This window comes from Cryptococcus neoformans, chromosome 9 (genome assembly GCF_000149245.1).
Source record: "Cryptococcus neoformans var. grubii H99 chromosome 9, complete sequence".
NCBI lineage: Eukaryota > Fungi > Basidiomycota > Tremellomycetes > Tremellales > Cryptococcaceae > Cryptococcus > Cryptococcus neoformans.
In genome coordinates this window covers 100,797-120,199 of record NC_026753.1, presented here as the reverse complement: position 1 = coordinate 120,199, position 19,403 = coordinate 100,797, and the positions used below count along the sequence as shown (strand labels likewise).

The following is a 19,403-nucleotide window of genomic DNA, read 5'->3' as shown; positions in this document are numbered from 1 at the left end:
GGCTTTGCGTTATCAACCCCTAATTCTTTTCCTCGAGTAACTCTTGACTTCAATCTTTAAACGCACGCAATTCTTACCACGAAAATCGTGTTCTCTGCGAAGCTTTACACCCAGGAAGCTTCTCTTGGCTTTCAGGCATCGGCCGTCGGACCGGACTTCCGGCCATTCACTGTAAGTCTCACATAGGACCTTTTTGTTCTACATATATATATATATATCTACCTGTACCGGATATAGATGCATCCTTTTGGGTAGGAGAGTTTCACTAACACCAAAATATACATGGCAATAGCCACAACAGGCAAAGGGACCTCATTCGAGGATCTCATCCGGCTATTACCGGACCCTCAAGCACCTCTTCCTCCCCTTTCACAAAATAGATACACGGTCGTCACCTGGCTTGTGTATTTGGTATACCTGTCTATTGTCCCCATATACATCCCTTATCTCATCCTACTACACCTCCTTCTGCCTCGTCCATTTCCTTATCTCAACGCATCAATACTCGTTTGAGCAAATTGCAATCGACATTGCTGTCATGGTGGCTACCCCCAATCTTGTTTGATGAGAGGAAAGTAGAAGTTTGGAAGATGTACACCGATGAAGTGAAGAGGGGAAAATTAGAAATAAAAATTGTCAGTCTGCAGCCCATCGAAGAGAAGATGGTTGTGAGTAGTCTTCTAGATGTAAGACCGGCAGTTTGACCCGGATTTATGATGATCCCAAAAGATACCATGTATCAGCCCGTAACAAAAGCGCGAGTTATACTGCATATACATGGAGGGTAAGTTTCGTCTCCTTTGACTTGTACATACTGATCCAAGTAGAGGATACATTAGGGGACATCCACTATGGACGAGCTTCCCTGTGGATATCGCCAGAGCCACGGGGAAGCCATGTCTCAGTGAGCCTAGTCATTTCTAAGCAAAGGCTTGCTGAGCAATACCAGGTGTATGCTACCGCAAAACATTAGAATCCTCGAGTGCCTTTCCTGCTCCTCTCTACGACGCCTTATCAGCCTATCTCTACCTCACTCAGACCTATCCAGGTTCATCAATCCTCCTCCTCGCAGAGTCTGCTGGTGGTCACCTCGCTCTTCTCCTCTCACGATACCTCCGCCATCTCTCTCTCCCTCAACCAGGGTACATCGCACTTGCGTCTCCTTGGGCAGATTTATCGATGTCATACCCGTCTTACAAGTCGAATAAGGATTATGATACGCTCTGCCCACCGCGGTTGAGGACGGCAGTCAACTCGGCTATGAGATACTTTATTCCTGCCGCTTTGAAGACCGAGTGGTTTTCTCCTGCCAACGCTGAGAGCAAAAGCTGGTCATATTTGGGGGAAGAAGGGGTGAAGGTATATATTCAGTATGGTGGGTTCCGCGATGAAATCGTGGCATTGGCGGAGAGAATGAAGAGGGCGGAAGTAGAGACAATCTTAAGGGAGGTAAGCTTGTAGACTAAGCTTGTAGACTGGCAAACACAGGGCGAAAACTGAGAAAGGGGACCCCATAGGATGTCGATGGACTACACACAGCTGGTCTGAATGAACCGACGGCCAAAAATACGTTTCAGAAAGATCTTTTGGGGATGCTTGAGGCATGAAAGCTAATCGCAGATATTCGAATCACCGGTGTAGAACTTTGATTGAATGGTGGCCAGTAATATGGGTGAGTATTATGATTCTTTTTCACTGGCTGGGAGTACTGTGAATGAGGATGAGGAAAAAGAGTGAACGAGGATTGCGGTTGACGCCGCGCCACACTCTTCGGTCACCGGCTTTATCTGTTAAGGCAACGATATTTGATCAACGGCTCAAATATCCAATCATATCCCGCTGAACGCCTACTATTTGAGAATCTGGAATGTTGAAAAAGTGTGAAAATCCGAACTGCGGCCGAATCAGCCACCAAGCTCGGGCCGTCCGATTATTCATTAGACTGTCATGCTGAGCTGATAGCCGTCAGTGGCTAGAGGACTGATAATCAACCACGAGACAAAGAGCTCAGAAGCCACGGGATCCTGCGTGAAGCGTGGAGACAAAGTCTAACGGACAGACAGTCAGCCCTGCCTCCACTCTCCTGCTGTATTATTGTACTGTACCACACGCATAAGTGTGGGGAGAACTGCCCGCAGGAAAGTGGTTGGGCTACAGGGACGATAGTGAGAGAACAGAAGAAAGGGATGTGGCGTTCTCTACGGTCTTTGAATCTGTGTCTGTTTTTGTTTTCTGTTTTTCGTATTCGCTATGTGTCCTCCCTCATTGGTCTTCGCCCAGTTACCATTTAGGGGCTTTTTGGTCGGATGACGGTGGAGATGGTGGAGGTGGAAAGTGGGGGTGCCGGAATCTCAATGACGTGTGCTCGCTCAATCGCTTCTCGCCCATGCTGTTCCTTTCAATAGGCCCGAAGCTCACAGCACATAGCTCAACTTCTTGCAGCTTACAGCGTACAGGAGTGTCTCGCATCTTACGCATGAAGTCAGTAGTCAATAATCATTATCAAGTGTTAAAGTTGACAGCCGATAAGCAGCTCAACAGAGGCTTCTTCTTGGTTCGTAGTAAGTGTTAAGTCGATTTAACCTATTCACTAGGCTCTCGCCTGCTGACTGACGTTGAGGATTCGGTCTAAGTGCTACTGAATACCAAATTTGAGACGGCCGCCGCCAAAAGTTCGAAAAAGGGTGCACCACCTCCAGTTCGAAACGAGCTAGGAGATACAAATTCCACGTCATGAGTTACTGCATCATCATCATTCATACCCGCCGCCGTCGCCGGCGGCAATGGTCGCTTTTCGGACGGTTATTGACTGTTATCAAAGCGGCTGCCCTGCCCTTAGAGAATGAGACCCTGAAAAGGGGTCAGTCCCGACGGCAACGGCTGCCTCGCAAACAATAGAAGCACACCGCATGGAACAGCCTGAGAACACAGGGCAAACTGCAACTGCCCTAAATTTGCACAGTGGATTGCCCCATGAAGATAATTTTGGATATCTGTGCCGTTTGAAATTTGTTAAGCGAGCGAATGGGGAGGTCTGCTTTTTGTTCCCATGGAGAAGTCTGAGGGGCATCTTGGAGCTTCTGGGGAGCGCATGCGGGGCGCTCAGGGGTTGAAATGAAGAGTTTAGGCCGTTGTTTCTTGCCTCTTACACAGTTCATTCGGTCGTCGGGGCGATATACCGAATTATTAGTAAATCTTTCCTTTCTACGGACTCCCCAGAACAGGATATAAAAAAGGGCGCAATGGGGCTGAGAAAAGCTTTCCCCTTGGTTCTATTCATTTCTTTAACTAACCGTTTATCACTTTTTACCGACAACAAGATGTCGGCCCAAGACGACCAAATCAAGCGCACAGAAAGTGTCGTTAGCGATGTACAGAAACCTGGAGATACCGAAGCCGCTGAAATGGACGTTGAGCGAAGAAAGACCATCGAGAAGAGCTTAGTTAGGAAGCTCGACTTGAGATGCTCTCTTTTTATTCTTCTTTATATCATGAGTGAGTTTTCAGTTAATGTCTCGCGTGATTGAGGGGCCGATCCGCTGACGTATTGTCAAGATTATCTCGACAGAAACAACATCAGTGCTGCTCGTCTCAAAGGTCTTCAAAGTGATCTGAACATGACCGATACCGAGTACTCTACATGTTTATCTATTGTGTGTCACGCGGGAGTTCAGAAGCCGGAAGGGTGCTGACGGTTGTTTCCAGCTCTACGTCGGTTATATCTTGATGCAAATTCCAAGTAACATGGTGTAAGTGATCAGAATTATCGATTCGCATCTCGCAACTGACATCATCCTTCTCCAGTATGAACCGTATTTCCCGACCTAGTTGGTACATCGGTGGTGCCATGATCCTATGGGGTATGATCTCCACTTGTTCCGGCGTGACCACGAGTTTTGGCGGTATGGTTGCCACTCGATTCATGCTCGGTTTCGTTGAGGCTGCCTTCTTGCCTGGAGCTCTTCTTATCTTGTCCAAGGTTCGTCTGCCCTCAGCTGTCGAATATTGGAAAGACAGCTGACAGAATTTGCAGTGGTACACTCGAAAGGAACTCACCCTTCGAAACGCTATTCTCTTTGGTGGTAACCTCATTTCCAACGCCTTCGCTTCCCTCGTCGCTGCTGGTGTTTTGAGTAACATGGAAGGCACTCTCGGTCATGCCGCTTGGAGGTGGATGTTCTTCAGTAAGTGTTACGCGCCTCTGAACGTGAATTATCTTACACTAATCGCCGTTCGCAGTTGAAGGTGCTGCCACCATGTTCTTTGCCTGTCTTTGTCCTTTGATCCTTCCCGATCTTCCCACGAACACTCGTGGCTTCACTGAGGAGGAACTCGAAGTTGCTCAACTCCGACTCCTTGAAGATGTGGGTGAAGCCGACCAAGACTCCGAGAACGATGGTATCTTCGCTGGTTTGATCATGGCTGTCAAGGATGTCAAGATTTACTTGATGATGATCACTCTCACTGCCTACGTCGTCGGTCTTTCTTTCAACGCCTTCTTCCCTACCTTAACTGGTACTCTCGGTTTCGGCTACGTTCCCACTCTCCTCATGAGGTAAAGTAGGAAATTTCATGCTGCATTGATACATTACTGACCTATACTCATTTTCAGCGCCCCCCCTTGGGTCTTCGCCACTCTTGTCTCATTCGCTGTGTCATGGCACGCTGACCGAACCCAAGAGAAGGTTTGTAAAATTATCAATGTTTTTCGGCTCATCAAAGCTGACTCATGTATTTTCAGTTTTGGCACATCACCATCCCCATCCTTTTCGGGATGGTTGGTTTCATCATCAGTATGGCTACCCTTAACACTGCTGGCCGATACGTTGCTCTTTTCTTGCAGGCCCAGGCCTATGCCGGTTTCATTGTTTTGTATGTGTGCTCCTCGCTTAACATCTACATTTCCAATGGCTGACGAAACCTACAGCTACTCTTGGATCTCTTCTTCCTTCCCTCGTCCTCCTGCCAAGCGAGCTGTTGCCATCGCTATGGTCAACGCCTTTTCTCAACTCGGTAACATTGCCGGTTCTTACGTCTGGAACCTGTCTGAGAACGGTTATCGCAAGTCTTACGGTATCGTCTTGGCCATGTTCGGTATCAGCATTGTCGGTTGCTTCACTTTCCGAATGATCCTTGTCAACCTCAACAAGAAGCTTGATGCTGGTGAAGCTGCTTGGGAGGCTAGAGAGGATGTCACCGACAAGACGCAAAAGCTTGAGCACTTTGAGCAGGAGGATGAGGCTTTGAAGATGAGGAAGGGGTTCAGGTACCTTGTTTAATTGGGCTGTGTAACAAAGCTTTACTGTATTGTGGTTGGTAGGCAATCACCCTGTAAGATGTACAAATGCAATAATTATCACATTGGACAGTCATTTCGATAGATGGTAAAACGCAAGTGAAAAATTAAACATCGTTAATTCCCCCGTATATAGAAACATAGACTCTCACAATCTCCCTCGGTATATATGCTCATCCGATTCGCTTTCTTCGTTTCGCGTTTTCACGTAAACCTCTTACACCGCCCCTTCACCCATCATCATTTACCCAGCCTTCGGAGTTTCGGATCAATTTGTAGAAGAATCTCGTCGTAGTGAGATGGGCATTAAGGCTGATCCGCTGTGCAAAACAGGGTCAGTCATTACACAACATAGTTCAAAAGTGGTGAAGTTGATCGACGGACCTCGTTTACAGTGTGCATGCCGACGCTCTCAGTCACCAAAGCAGGACTAAACCTGTAAATGTTCTTGGTCACATTCCACATCCGTTTGGTATCGGTATTGGCTGGAATAAATGTTATCATACAGGTTACACTCCACAACGGAAGGTCTCTACTTACCGAACATGCCCGAAGGGCTAACAATGGTTTCCTTTCCAAAAACATGCTTTGTCGTTCCAGCCATCAACTCAAAACTTTTTGAATCAGAGGGAGTGATTGGTGCCGGTTCCAGGCTATAAGGCGCTTCGAGGCTGATGTGGAAATCTGACGTCTTGGGCGAGCCGTCAAAGGGGGAGATAGTAAAATTGAGGGATTGGGCGACAGGGACAATGAGGTCAACAATGTGTTGAAGAGTTTCATTGATAGATGACGTGAATGCGATTCGGTGGTTAATGGTAGCTACGACCGTTACGTCAACTCGGCGAATATGTCAAATGATGGGATACTTACCTTCAGTATATTCGGGCAGAGCATTGTATTTTACACCTCCGGAGATCAGATCGATGGCCTGGGTTGTAGCCAAGAAGCTGTTGAGAATCCTGTTCCGAGCCGCAAGGCCATGAGCGAGCATCGACCACTCTTTGGGGTGCTTGATCTTGGTCTTGATGAACTCTGGTACAAGAGGTGCATACTCTGACATGCAAGCGAGGAACTTGAAGAAAGGGGTCTCGGGAGTAAGGATAGGTGGGAAAGGGTTGTCTTCGAGTTTGGTAAGGATCCGGGAGATGACACCAACTACAGACAGTTAGCCGATGTCAGCGCTAGCAAATGGAAAAAAGGTGGATATTGTGTAGAACTCACTGCCAGTGTGGCGAGGGGGAACACTCGAATGACCACCAAGGGACTCTATCTTGACCTTGACATTGACTGAACCTTTTTCGGCCATGCCAAACAACGCCACTGATGCGCCGTAATATTCCAGGATACCGGTGACACCTTCATCGACCAAAAAAGCAACACCGTGTTTGCCGTAACGTTCTTCTAAGACCTTTGCAATGGCCGCAGCTCCTCGCGCTCCGCCAACCTGCCGATAACATTAGCTATTGAGGCTTCCGTATAGAAATGTATGCTCACTTCTTCATCGAAGCCATTGGAAATGATCACTGTGCGTTCAGGCTTGTAGCCCTCGGAGATAAGACGTTCCACGGCGCCATAGATCCCCAACAAAGAGTTTTTGCAGTCCGAAGACCCTCGTCCCCATATCCAAGTACCAGGGGTATCAGGCGTTCCATCTTGGGTGATAGCCCCTTCAAAAGGCAGGTACTTCCATTGACCAAGTGTCTCGGGAGGCACAGGTACAGTATCGATATGCGCCATAAGCATGATAGGTTTTAAATTGGGGTTGGAACCTTCCCATGTAAACAGATGTCCATGGTTGTTGATAACCTCGTGCTTGAGATCTGAGATAAGCTTGGGATACTCGTGCTCAATGAAGCGTGCAAAGACGAAGTGCTTGTCAAACGCAGGGTCGGTAGTGTCCATCGGCATGTCATCGTAGGCAACGGTGTCTATCTGAACAGCCTTGGATAGTCGCTTGGCAGCCAAATTGGAGTAGACAGAATCTTCAAGAGGATTCCAGTCCTCGCCCACATTTAACGGTTCGGGTTGAATAGGACACCTAGCGGAGTCGGGCAAATGAACATCCTGCTCAACGATGGCAAGTTGCCCGGGAGCAGGACGATCAGCAAGAGAAGCGTTCCCGGACAGCCTTGTTATGATAGTAGACGAGATGCCGGGGTAGTTCTGATAGATCAAGACTACCAAAAGGCCGAAGAGAGGGAAGAATGCACGGAAGCTGAGGCCGGAAGATGAAGGGGCGGATCGGGGAATCTCAACGGGCTTGGCTGGCCTCGTTGATTTGTCGGAGGACATGCTAAAAAAAACAATGAGTCTAAGAGATTATTATAGTTAAAACAGATATAAGAATAACAGGATCTACATTCTACATTTCTCATGGCCAAGTCTTCGGCGATGTAACCCCTAGGTGACAAGGGATGTATCAGATACTGAAATGCCTGTGAACCAATGCCCAACAAAGACTTGAACCGGCTAAGAAGATCGGCGCACCCCTCAGGGGAACGGGGAACATTAACCCCGGCCTTTCTAAGCCTTGATCTTTTCTTTTGCCTCCTTCGGTAATTTTTGGTCCCGTCAAACTTAGTTTGGGCATCTCAGCCCGAGGAGGTCCAATCCCCTATTACTTCAGGGATAACAGTGGGATCGGATTTCGCGATTTGTCTTCGGTTTGTATATTAATCCGGCCGTCCCATCTCATCTGCTGCTTGCCATGTGGCGGCTTGCAACACCATCGTCCCGTTGCTTGCTTCGTAATCTTCCATAACGATGATGTGCATAAGAATAAAGCGAATATTCAAGAGAAAGAGAACGAAGACAACACTACCAGCTTCATATTCTACACCATTACTTCTCCAATCTGTTACACTCTCGGAAGAAACTGTTGCAGGCGCTCAGCCTATTATATCTCAAACAATGCCGTTCTTCCTTCCATTTCTATCACAAGCGTCGCAGTAGTACGTCTTCACTTTCCCGCACCAAAGTTTCTCCAGGCCCTGGGTTGCGCCCAGCTTTTCTGGCATCTTTTCTCCGCAGTTTCTACAATGAGGATTTCTTCCCCAAACAGTCATACGTCCACGCTTATGGTACTTGCGACAAATGGCGAACATGAGTCCAAAGACAATGATAAAGATGATGGTCCCTACCATCAGCCCTTGAAAGAAATATCAACGTAAGCCAATTAGTTGGAACGAAAGTTATGAGATACTACTCACAGACCCACTTCTTGCCGGAGTCATCCGATATATCATCGGTGTAAGCGCTGCTGGTTATTGTCGTGACGGCCGTTGAGACGTCTGACATGTTTGTAAGATACATGCGCTCACAGGCTCCAATGTATCAGCGAGATTTGGCTACTGCTGTCATTATATACAAAATTCCCCCCTGCATTCTGCGTAACATCTGGTATACCAAACAAGAATCCTTTGATGATGACTTGGGCGCCTTCCTTTGATGAGCACCTTCTTTTGATAGCAGCGCTACATCGACCAGGAGTGTAATGACTGGTGACGGAACACCTGGGGATATGTAGAGGATGTGACGGCGTCATTCATTCGACATCAGCAAGCTTTGCTTCCATGCCGAGTGAAAGGACATAACCACGCCCTCTTAGGGGTACTTCTCACTTTAGTGCCATCGGATGCACAGTAGACACAGGTACAGAATGCATGCAAGCGTAGCAGGACATTATCAACCCTCTTCTTCGAGAACTCTATGCCCGCGAATAGCGCTTTTTATTAACGCATTCTCTATGATAGTAAACTTTCCTTTATCCCGCAAAGTCTTCCTGGTCCGGATTATGGCATCTTCTAACTCATCTGCCAAGGTAGGCTTGTGACATTGCCCATGCTCGCAACTTGGTACACCAGAACGGCAGAAAACCTAACCTATTACCGAAAACCATGAGGATGGAAAGGATTGTGAATGTGATGGCAACAACGACGAGGGCATCTGCACTACCAGATGATGAGGATTAATGATGGCGTTAGCGCGAATGTGAGCATAGCAGGAATAGGGCGGACAGAAGGAGCCAGTCCCGGGAAAGTCATCGTCTACTGTGGATGTCGAGTTACGATGTGTCACTCATTGTGCTGATCAGTGGATCTCTTTTTGGCCATAAAGGTATTATTATCCCGTTCATTCAGCCTGAATGGATAATTTAGTGTCTGAATAATGCATACTGGATTGGCGGTGAGTAAAAGGGAGGTAGCGAAAAGATTCAGCCCAAACGATCATCTTGCTCTTTTGATCATTAACCTCAAATGCTGCCACTTGAAAGGAAGCACTTCATTTCGTCTACAATAGTACTTGTTGTGAAGCCTCAGCCACAAACATGCCTCAAATCTTACCACCCAATCCTATCCTCTGGCAATTCCAGCTCAAGCTTGTCCACCAGATTTCAGACATGTAACCGTTCCGTCTTCATGCTCCCACCTCATCCTCCCCAAAACTCCCGGTTGGATTTTAACGACAGTAGAGTCATTTGATGCCACTGCGGCGTTGCACTTTGCGCACCGATGCTTCTTGAAAAAAAAAGCCTGTTGGCCATTGGTATCGCCACCAGAGAAAGAGGAGAATGAGGGATATAATTGCGAGTAGGGCTAGGTCTGGGAGATAACGATGGTGTCAATGTCATCTATCGCCAAAGAACGAAACAGATGATCACAACAACGCCACAGGATACTGGGCTACAACTCACAGATCAACATAGATCAATGTGTAGGTTTTGGGTTTATTGTGAAGGAAATTTTCTCCAATGACTGAGATTTTAGTTTAAGAGCTGTTTTAAGTGATGAGGAGATGGAAACGGCATTTTTCAGCTTCAAAGAAAGAAGGTTGAATATCTTGAACGTGAATGGAGCAACCTTCAAAGGATGGACGTAGCAGTGCTGGACCAATGGTGATAGGCCGCAACAAACCGGCGATGACAGCTTGCGCTATTACTCGTAGTTGCATCTTGCTCCCTACCGACATGCATTTACAGAATGGCAGGAGGAGAGAGAGAGAGAGAAGAGTACCATGGAGAATCATTTTAACCTGTCTCGTAAGTAGAAGATAGCGTTCAATCGTTATTTTTGAAGTTCACATACTGTGTACAGGAGATATCCTTGCTCGGATGACAGATGGAAATGTATCTCATTATGCTGACCGGTCATTAATAGCGATCGTATACTCTTTGAGGCAGTACGTTTCTTGGCCCTCTTGAGACAGGATGCGTTGTGCCCGTGAATTCGTTGTACGCTCAATATAGAATACCATCATGTATCGGCTTCATCGATGTAAGTAAAATTGTATTGCACCAAGCACCATCAGTTGGGCGGAAAAAGGCGCGTACGATGAACAGTTATAAAGAGGGATATGGTTATAAAATGATCGCTGTGGTCGATCAGATGTGACATGGCCGTAGTGCCAATGCACGCATTACAGCGCTTTGGCATGTCCCGGTCCCAATCTCGAAAGTGAGCCCGAGCCCGATATGAGTGAGTCTGATATCGACCGGGGTAAAATCTGGACGGATCCCCGAGAATTAGACTACTACCCTCAATTATCAGCGGCGGTCATGTCTGTAAATGAGGCTTAATGAGGCTTAAATGAGGCTTCTAATGCGTTTTCTGATCCGTTTTGTTCCTCGGAACTTCGTGCCTCGTCCGAGACCGGCCGATACGCTGGCCGATGACACCTGCCGCTTCCTTATTATTACTGCTCACGCGATTTTGCCTCTTGTCTCTTGATTGCTAATAGTATGACTCGGATTGCTGACTGAAAGTATACATACTTTTAAGTGTTAAGGTGGTCATCCTTAGTCCTACAAATCGCCACCCGTAAATCACCGTTCCCTACAAAGAACGGGTGGGTGATGAGGTATGTATTGCGTATCATTCATTTGCTTGAGGCGTGGAACACACTGCACCATCCATCTCACATTTCATCGCTTTTTCATTGATGGCGATGCTTTCAAGTAGATCCTTGAGGAAAAGGGACTGAGCCTTCGTATATGTGGAGATTGTAAGCGAACAATAATTCAATTAATTATAAATCTATCACTTGCTTACAACGTCTAAGTCTGGCATCATGTATATGGGACCATAGTCACGCTCCCACATAGGCATCCTCCCCATCCACAGCCAGGACACAGCCAAATCACAGCCTGTGTCCTCTTTGGTGAGCAGATAGCAGTGTCCTATTCCCTTTATGCTCTTACAGTTCATGTTTAGAGGGAATGGAAATTGTCAAATTGGCACACACTGATCCCCTTTATTAGTCGAGTCCACCCTCGACATTTCCAAGCAGGCTGGTGAAGTCTATGATCGGGCTAAAGGGACAGTTCAAGACGCAAAAGACCTCTCCGACCTCATCTCTTCCACTATCAGCTTCTTTGAGAATATGAATGACCTCCAAATCGAGACCATTGTTGCCAACTTCAAAACATCCAATAAAACATTCCCCTCCCCAACCAGCACATCCCTTATGTCCGACTTACCCTTCCTCAAGATTCTACGCTTGCCAAACTTGGCCAGGACACCAAGGGCGCAACTACTTCCATCACTTGGAGCGGTGCCAAACCTACAGCAAAGAGACAAGCTAGTTCCTCTGCTGTCTCAGCAGCTTCTTATTCTTTCTCTTCATCTGCGTCTGTAGTCAGCTCCAGCGCAGGTATAAGTCTCTCCGAGGCTGCTTCTTCAGCTAGGGTCACCTCTAGCACAGATACCACTCCCCCTGAGACTGCTTCTTCAATTACGGTCTCTTCTAGGGCAGATACCAATGCCTTCGAGGCTGCTCTTTCAGCTGCAATCTCCTCTGGCTCGGATTCCAGTCCCTCTGACGCTACTCTATCTGTTGAAGTCTCCTCTTCTACGGCTACCCATGAAGACATTTCATCCTCATCTATCGCCGCCAGTACATCCAATTCCCCTCCTGTCATCGATACCACCCGTCGTCGTGCCGCGAGACGAAGGGCAATCCTTTATGACAGTCGACAAGAAGCTGCAGAAGATGAAGACGACCCAGTCCCAGCTGATATTGATACTTGTAAGGGAACAAGGGAACAATAAGGAGGATGAGAGAACGAGAGAACAATAAGCAGGATGGAGAAGTAGTTTCGTAGGACCGAGGAGAAGAAGAAGACAAGAGGAAGAAAAGGAGTACCGTGCGAGGAGGCGTTAAGGAAGAAGGAAGTCCAGGGAAAACCTAGGGAAAGGATGAGAAAGCTGAGTCAGCTCCAGGAGTTGAGAAAGATATATAAGGAGTAGTCCTTAGGGTAGATTAGATGCATCGGCCCCAAGCGGCCTAGTCTTCTCGAATCCTTTAGTCTACAAAGCCACATCGTCTACACTCAGAGCTTCTAGTTCGATTAAATACAAATGACCGAGGACAACGAAACTATTGTAGCTTAAGGTACTTTCCGGCCTCTACGAGGACAGTGGTGCCGCTACAATACTACACTTGGTGCCCCCGCTTTATCCGGTTACGCTACCGATAGTACCATGCTATCTGTTCCTACCACCTCAGTCGCGTATTCTGAGGTGGTCGAAGGTGGTACAACTCGTTCGGTAGAGATTCCGGTTCCTACCAATATCCAAATAACCGCTATTGAGACCGCTGCTGAGCCCGGACCTACAAGCATCACTTTAGCTTCAGAGACATACAACATCTATAGCGATGTTACCGAAACTGAGTTGGGAACAGTTATATCTAGTCGGAGTGCGTTGGGCACAGTATCAGTCGATATGGCTACTCCAACTGGGGAAATTGATTCCGGTGGGCAGAGTGCAGTCGCTAGTATAGCAGTTCGGCATCAGCCTTTGCAACGGCCACAGCAAGGAATGCAGCTGAGAAGAGTGAAGGTGGTGTTTGGGGAGAAGCTGGTGTGAGCCTGGTGGTAATGGGCACCATTGGAGGTATTGCATTCGAGGCGATCTGGTTCTAAACACGTTGTGACTATAGCTGAAGAGCGAGGGAGGGTGTATGATATATTTTTCTTTCTGCTATACTCCTGTAATAGGTGGCTCTGTCTTCGATGGTTTTATGCAGTAGTATCAGTATTCGAGATTAGTTATGTCAATTGTGTAGCGGCGCTATAGTGCTACTATCCTTGGAGAGAACGGAAAGCTCCTGATGCTACTTTGGATATTTTCAACCACGGTTTTTAGTCCAGGGGGAACTTATGAGGTTCAGAATCCAGCGAAATCTGTTATGAGCTTGAGTGGGATCATATCAGAAGAATGATGTAGATGAGAGGATATGAAGATTGATCCTCAAAATGTGACTAATCCCGACCAGAAGGGTAAAGAGACTTGGATCCCTTTAATTGGCTTTACTTTGAAATCTGGAAGTTCGGTATAAGGTTGCTGGTGGTAATAATCGTGCCAATTGGGTAGGTAGCGATAGCATGGGACTGGTAGATCCACCGTACTGCTGTATATATGTATCCCCTGAACTGAGTCGCCCGCCAAGGACGAACGAAGGAGATCTCGCTGGTCTTATATTGAGTCTCGCGCGCTTCCAGCCTTCCCATGTTCCCAACTCGCTTCTTCGGGCAGAAGGTCGCGGGGGACTTTCCGAATCAACAGCCATCTTTACATACACTTTGTATCTCTTATTACAAGTACTACTGTTGTACATACGTCCTTATCTAGCCCAAATTGCCATTCATATGCTTAATTCGTAATGTCTCACCCGGCTCGACTCTCTTTACGTGCACCTCCTCATCTTCCCTTCGTTCAAGGCTTTCCCGGCATTCCTGCCGACCTCTCGCAGCAGCGAGAAACGCCCAGCGTACAAGGTACCCTCGAAGTCCGTATAGGATCAATCCCAGTGAAAGCCAAATGGGTCCGGGTCGAGCTTCGTAAATTCGAATCCCTACCTCCTGGGTTCCCCTCCCAAGCGACTGAAGAGACATGGGAACTCGTCGGATCTATCCAGACGTTATGGCAACCCAAAGACGGCAAGGAGTGGGATACCATCCACACGGCTGACTTCAAATTTATCCTTCCATTACCGCTAAGCTTGCCACCAAGTATTGATTTGCCTAAAGGTGCTGGGGTGAGATATGAGCTTGTGGCCGCGCTTTGTTATCGTCACAAAGGAGGAGTCTTCAAGAGGGAGTCGGCGCCAATTATTAAGGTGACAGAGCCTATCCGGATCACCAAGCATGATTTACACTCGGCATGGCCAATATATAATAGTCCAGAAAAGAGAACGATCAAGGCTGCAAATGATCAGATGGAGTTGACGGTTTCAAGACCGTGTACGGCGTTTAGTGCTGGTGACAAGGTCCGAATATCTACCTCACTCAAATCCTCAAGACCGAAGCCGTTCACCTTACGAGGGTTTGAATACACGCTCTCTGAGGTCATCACATATATCCCTCTTCCTCCAGGCCCATCCAACAAATCGAAGAAGCACAAGATATCCACTGCGCCGGTCACCAAAGCCCGGCCTATACAAACTGTAAGAGCGCCTCTAAACGAGAATATTATGTCAGGGGGAACAAAGTCTGCGACGATAGAGATGGAGGTTGGGAATGTGTTAGTGACTGTTAAGGGTGCAAAGACTTTGGAAGTGGAATATGATTTGGAGGTGAAAGCTATTATGGAGGGTGTGGCGGAAAAGGTCGAGATGCGAGGTATACGCTCTGTTGTTGGGCTGTTCTCAAGAGATCATGCCCAGCGGGCTGTCAAGTAGGTGCTTCCGCGTCATTCCCAGAGCCAGGAAGCTGATCATTCACTGTAGAGATATCGGTCACTACGAAGCTTTATGTCCCGATATACCAGGCGCCGAGAAACCCCTTCCACTTCGTACATCATCCATTCAACCTCAGTCTCGTACAAACGGTATACTCCCTTCATCATACATCCGGCCGAGCCAGCAGTCCATAATTCAAGGTTTCACTCCGCGAAACCATCGTCGCGAGTCTTCATTGACATCTGAAACTACAGATACGACCACAACAGCCACCACGGCGACTCATGAATTTGGCGCTGGGGCGGGCGGTAATAACCCCCAGCGCCCATTCCAAACTATGCCTTCTATCCAACGACGGACTGATGTCGTTGTCTTCCCCGACCCACACCCGGGTAGACCGAGAAGTACGGAACCCAAGTGGCCTGTAGAGTCGCTAATGCCGGAAAGGCATGCAATGAGTGAAGCTGGTCATGGAGCGGATGATTGGAAGAGATACTCGAGTGCGACGGCTGCGACATTTGGAAGGTGGGATCTAGGTTTGCAGACATCAATAATGTCGGTGCATAATCGGACCAATAGTGATGTACTGTTTATTCATCGTACCCGAAAAAAAAAAATCAGGAATTGCTGACCTTTTAATAGCTTACTCAAAAAACACCTACTACTCCGACAAACCCCCCTTCCTCGCGTCCTCCTGCTCGTACATCTTCGTCATCCAAAGTCTATCTCTCTGCCGAGCAGGAAAAATGCCGCCAACAGGAATTATATGATAACGCTCGTGCACGTGCAGCAGAGGTGCAGAAAGCGTCGGGAGCGTCTTTGGATCGTATTGGATTAAGACCTAGGGGTGGGAGTCCAGGGATATTGATAGGGAGTAGTACCGAGGGTTCAGCAGGTGATGAGGAGTTGGATGACATACCTCCTCCAGAATATGCCCCTCCAAGGCCGCCTGCGCAAGGAGAGTACGTCGCACCAGTCCGTCCAATATCAGCCTACACTTCCCGCCCATCCGAATGCGCTATCACAAACACCTCCACAGCCCAATCACCTTCCGCTGCGCCTCCTTCATCACCCTCCGCGTTTGACAAAGTCTATCTCTCCACTGGACAAGAAGAAGCGCAGAGGAGATATGAGGAAGCGACTTCGAGAGTCGCCGGCTCGAGTTCGGCAGCGCCAAGTACGCCTTCAGAGACACAAGCTGTTGATGCAGGCCCCATTCACTCTCCAACCTCTCCTCCACCCTTTGTTACTTCTGCCTCTTCACCGGCTCCGTCGACATCAACTCCTGCTGCAGGTATAACATCAAGCTTGAGCGACAAGGAGCAGATGAAAAGATACTACGAGGCTCAAGATCGGGTAGCAAGAGCGGCTGCGCAGAAGCAAAATGGTGAGGGTGGGATTGATTCACAAGCTGGGTCCTCGGGATCTGGCTTGGGACGGAACGAAGGTGTTGGAAGTTCGATTTCAGCGATAGGGGCTATCGATGAAAAAGAGCAAATGAGGAGATACTACGAGGCGCAGGAAAAAGTGGCTGCTGCCAGTAAAAATGATAGCGGCAGTGACAGTAATAGCAACAGGGCCAGTGGTGATGGTAGAGTGCCTGGAATAGTGTCTGGGGTGCCTAACGCATTGAGTGAGAAGGAGCAGATGAGGAGGTATTATGAAGCTCAGGATCGAGTGGCCGCTGCGGGGGGAGGTGCCAGTGGGAGCGAAAATAGGCCAAGCTCGTTACCAGCGCCAGCAACGAGTTCAGTCTCTCACCCTGTGGGCGTGACAGACGAAAAGGAGCAGATGCGTCGATATTATGAAGCGCGAGATCGGGTTGCCGCTGCTGCTGCCACAGGCGCTAGTGGGAGCGGGAATGGTGTGCTTCGTACACCCACAAGGCATTCTACGCTTTCCTCTGTACCAACGACGGCACATGCGGATGTAGTAGACGAGAAAGAACAGATGCGTCGGTATTATGAAGCTGAAGACCGTGTGGCGAAAGCTGCCGAGAGAAGGGCAGGACCCGCTTCTGCTTTTGCTTCTGGATCAATTGACGATGATGTACCACCTCCACCTTTTGAAGCTTCTACATCTTCATCAGTCAACGAGGGAAGCGCTGGGGGTGCCGGCCATCTTCCTGCAGGCGAGGAAAAAGCGCTCATGCGCCAGAGGTACGAGCTTGCCCAGTCAGCAGTACGAAAGAATATGTCTTCCAATTCTATTGGCTCCATCAACTCTCAGCCCACACCGCCGTATCGTTCAAGGTCAAACCTCGATCCAGGCTCCAAACCTTTTGTGCTACCTACTTCCTCATCTTCTGTTCTTTCCACATCAACACCGAACGGTCGACAGTTGTCCAACATCACAGCTGCAACCACGTCGATGCCACCAGATAGTCCAAATTTGAGAGATCCATTGGTGAAAGCCGGGAAGGCGAGGGTGGCATATGGGGGGAAAAATGATGAGGGGTATGTCAGTGGGTATGCCGGTGGGAGTGGAAGTAGCAGTGGCAATGGCGGTGAGAGCGGCAGCGGAGGAGGAAGTAATGCGAATGTGCCAGCGGGGCCTCCACCACCTCTACCTACGAAGCCTCCGAGAGAGTATATCCATTTATTGAGTCGTGTAGGAGAATAGAAGAGCAGGAAAGGATTAGGGATAATTAATTATCTTGGTGGGAGCTGTCAACTTGATGTGTAATAAGTTTGTAAACGTTATATAATGCACGTTTTAACAACAAAAACAGATGGGCCCAAGATATGGTATGGTTTTCTAACAGATGGAAGCAACGTCAATGCTCTTCTCGCTCTCCTTCCTCACAGCAACGCCCTTCTCAGTCACAACAGCGCCTAAAAGTGACAGTGTTAGCGTTCCGTTTCAACTTGAATGCCTGACAAGTAGAGGAGGAACTCACTAATAAGCTCAGCGGGGGTAACGTCGAAACTGGGATTGTAAACCCTCTGCCAGGGCTTGTCACCTTCTCCAACGCCTTCAGGGCTAATTCTAACGACAGAAAGCTTGCCAGTTTCGGTGTTGAGACCTCGTACTTGGGTAGCCTCGACAGCTGGGCGGTGTTCGATATGGATTCTGGGACAGAAGTCAGACATAGAAAGCACGAAGATAATTAAAAGAGAAACATACTCGGCACCGGTGGAGAGTGAGAGATCGATGGTGGTCACGGGGGCAACAACCATAAAGGGGATGTTGTGCCTCTGCGCAAGGACGGCGGCTTGGTAGGTACCGATCTTGTTGGCAGTGTCACCATTCTTGACCACTCGGTCGGCGCCAACAATGACGCCGTCAATGTCTTCATGCTGGAAGAGAGAACCAAGCATGGTATCGCCTATAGTAGACATTAGCAACTAAATAAAGGATCAAGGAAACACATCCGTACAGATCATGCAGGCAGGAATTTGGAGAGTTGTCAACTCGAGAGAAGTCAATCTAGAGCCCTGGTGGTAAGGTGTAGTTTGTGCGTAATAAGCAGTGTCAAGGTGGTCTTCTTGGAAGAGAGCGGTAATGACGCCAATAGCGGTACCGTAACCCTATACAATATCAGCTTTTCCAGGACAGAGATGGACTCACAGAAGTGGCCAAACTTCCAGTGTTACACACTGTCACAACCTTCAAGCCTTTTTTGCCACCGCCCCTCTTCTTCCACAACCACTCAGCACCCAATCGGCCCATCTCCATGTTCCTCTTCAAATCCTCATCGTGGACATCTCCACAAATCTTCTTCACTCGCTCGATGACGTCGCCTGCTGCTTGGTTCTGAGCTTCTGAATCCTTCAAAGCGGCTCGGATACGGTCCATAGCTTCACCGAGGTTGACGGCAGTAGGACGAGATGATTGAAGGTAGTCGATAGTTTGGCCGATCCATGAAATTACGTCGGAGGAGGAGCTGGAAGAAGAGACTGGACATGAAGAGGAGTTGAGATAAGATCGGAGAGTAAGAGCGGCGAGAGAGGCGATAGCGGGAGCACCTCGGATTCGCATGGTTTTGATAGCGTCGTATGCTTCTTCAGGAGTAAAGACGGGCATCCACACAACAGAGTGACTATGGAAATATGCCTTAGAACCATCTTTATCTAAACACTTGCTGCGACACTCACGGAAGAAGGAGCTGGTCGACGATCTCGACCTTACCAGACTGGTCAAGTCGGATGGAGGTCATCATGTCAGGCAAAGGCTTCTTGTTGGACGCAGCGGCGGCAACCATTTTGGCAATTTGTTTAGAAAAATGTTCTGGGTGTCCGGAGAAAAGCCTATGGGCCTGGAATTAAAGAGAGTAGATAAAAATGAAGGACGAACAAAGATGTATGTATCTGCCGGCCGCGTGGTTTGTTGACAAACAGCACGACATTTTTTTTGAAGCGCAATATTTGTTAGGAAGGATCCCCTATTTGCGAAAAAAAAGGAAAAAGAAAGGAAAAAAAAGAACCGC

The 19,403-nt window shown here is 48.2% G+C and overlaps 8 protein-coding genes and 4 non-coding genes; 6 read left to right on the top strand and 6 right to left on the bottom strand.

Moving 5' to 3' along the window:
* Window positions 1–734: 734 nt before the first annotated feature.
* CNAG_04143 lies at window positions 735–2,998 on the top strand (the record flags this gene model as incomplete). 2 transcript variants are annotated; one of them, XM_012196225.1, is made up of 6 exons in its annotated part: window positions 735–784; window positions 840–904; window positions 1,049–1,449; window positions 2,428–2,481; window positions 2,534–2,561; window positions 2,634–2,998. In XM_012196225.1, 6 exons carry the CDS (start codon window positions 735–737, stop codon window positions 2,735–2,737), a joined length of 702 nt encoding a protein of 233 aa, XP_012051615.1. In that variant the 3' UTR covers window positions 2,738–2,998. The 2 variants fall into 2 exon arrangements, with proteins under 2 accessions (XP_012051615.1, XP_012051616.1); XM_012196226.1 differs by having other exon boundaries at window positions 2,531–2,561; window positions 2,621–2,998.
* On the bottom strand, window positions 749–2,166 carry CNAG_12821. XR_001046100.1 has 2 exons: window positions 1,852–2,166; window positions 749–1,787 (listed from the first exon to the last, which is right to left on the bottom strand). It is a non-coding gene; the product is annotated as a hypothetical RNA (non-coding RNA).
* A 197-nt stretch (window positions 2,999–3,195) lies between the features above and the next one.
* Window positions 3,196–5,366, top strand: CNAG_04142 (tartrate transporter). XM_012196029.1 has 9 exons: window positions 3,196–3,495; window positions 3,556–3,653; window positions 3,706–3,749; window positions 3,805–3,979; window positions 4,034–4,184; window positions 4,240–4,555; window positions 4,613–4,685; window positions 4,742–4,872; window positions 4,928–5,366. The coding sequence occupies exons 1-9, from the start codon at window positions 3,243–3,245 to the stop codon at window positions 5,277–5,279; spliced, it is 1,593 nt and encodes a 530-aa protein (XP_012051419.1). The 5' UTR covers window positions 3,196–3,242; the 3' UTR covers window positions 5,280–5,366.
* Window positions 4,879–7,717, bottom strand: CNAG_04141 (vacuolar protein). XM_012196224.1 has 6 exons: window positions 6,791–7,717; window positions 6,518–6,740; window positions 6,167–6,451; window positions 5,837–6,115; window positions 5,681–5,781; window positions 4,879–5,616 (listed from the first exon to the last, which is right to left on the bottom strand). The coding sequence occupies exons 1-6, from the start codon at window positions 7,586–7,588 to the stop codon at window positions 5,527–5,529; spliced, it is 1,776 nt and encodes a 591-aa protein (XP_012051614.1). The 5' UTR covers window positions 7,589–7,717; the 3' UTR covers window positions 4,879–5,526.
* Window positions 7,718–8,069: 352 nt separating this feature from the next.
* CNAG_12820 lies at window positions 8,070–8,976 on the top strand. XR_001046099.1 has 1 exon: window positions 8,070–8,976. It is a non-coding gene; the product is annotated as a hypothetical RNA (non-coding RNA).
* CNAG_04140 (hypothetical protein) lies at window positions 8,200–8,593 on the bottom strand (the record flags this gene model as incomplete). Its single annotated transcript, XM_012196223.1, has 2 exons — window positions 8,200–8,444; window positions 8,506–8,593. 2 exons carry the CDS (start codon window positions 8,591–8,593, stop codon window positions 8,200–8,202), a joined length of 333 nt encoding a protein of 110 aa, XP_012051613.1.
* A 629-nt stretch (window positions 8,977–9,605) lies between the features above and the next one.
* CNAG_12819 lies at window positions 9,606–10,100 on the bottom strand. Its single transcript, XR_001046098.1, has 2 exons — window positions 9,990–10,100; window positions 9,606–9,897 (listed from the first exon to the last, which is right to left on the bottom strand). It is a non-coding gene; the product is annotated as a hypothetical RNA (non-coding RNA).
* A 126-nt stretch (window positions 10,101–10,226) lies between these two features.
* CNAG_12818 lies at window positions 10,227–10,813 on the bottom strand. The gene is made up of 2 exons (XR_001046097.1): window positions 10,381–10,813; window positions 10,227–10,327 (listed from the first exon to the last, which is right to left on the bottom strand). It is a non-coding gene; the product is annotated as a hypothetical RNA (non-coding RNA).
* A 549-nt stretch (window positions 10,814–11,362) lies between these two features.
* On the top strand, window positions 11,363–12,593 carry CNAG_04139 (hypothetical protein; the record flags this gene model as incomplete). XM_012196222.1 has 4 exons in its annotated part: window positions 11,363–11,379; window positions 11,427–11,452; window positions 11,553–11,701; window positions 11,749–12,593. The coding sequence occupies 4 exons, from the start codon at window positions 11,363–11,365 to the stop codon at window positions 12,340–12,342; spliced, it is 786 nt and encodes a 261-aa protein (XP_012051612.1). The 3' UTR covers window positions 12,343–12,593.
* Window positions 12,594–12,774: 181 nt separating this feature from the next.
* Window positions 12,775–13,521, top strand: CNAG_04138 (hypothetical protein; the record flags this gene model as incomplete). Its single annotated transcript, XM_012196221.1, has 2 exons — window positions 12,775–13,157; window positions 13,473–13,521. 2 exons carry the CDS (start codon window positions 12,775–12,777, stop codon window positions 13,519–13,521), a joined length of 432 nt encoding a protein of 143 aa, XP_012051611.1.
* Window positions 13,522–13,883: 362 nt separating this feature from the next.
* Window positions 13,884–17,734, top strand: CNAG_04137 (hypothetical protein). Its single transcript, XM_012196220.1, has 3 exons — window positions 13,884–14,970; window positions 15,023–15,557; window positions 15,617–17,734. Exons 1-3 carry the CDS (start codon window positions 13,958–13,960, stop codon window positions 17,594–17,596), a joined length of 3,528 nt encoding a protein of 1,175 aa, XP_012051610.1. The 5' UTR covers window positions 13,884–13,957; the 3' UTR covers window positions 17,597–17,734.
* Window positions 14,895–19,350, bottom strand: CNAG_04136 (methylthioribose-1-phosphate isomerase). XM_012196219.1 has 6 exons: window positions 19,072–19,350; window positions 18,545–19,016; window positions 18,354–18,504; window positions 18,101–18,302; window positions 17,874–18,046; window positions 14,895–17,808 (listed from the first exon to the last, which is right to left on the bottom strand). Exons 1-6 carry the CDS (start codon window positions 19,176–19,178, stop codon window positions 17,732–17,734), a joined length of 1,182 nt encoding a protein of 393 aa, XP_012051609.1. The 5' UTR covers window positions 19,179–19,350; the 3' UTR covers window positions 14,895–17,731.
* Between the last annotated feature and the right edge of the window lie 53 nt (window positions 19,351–19,403).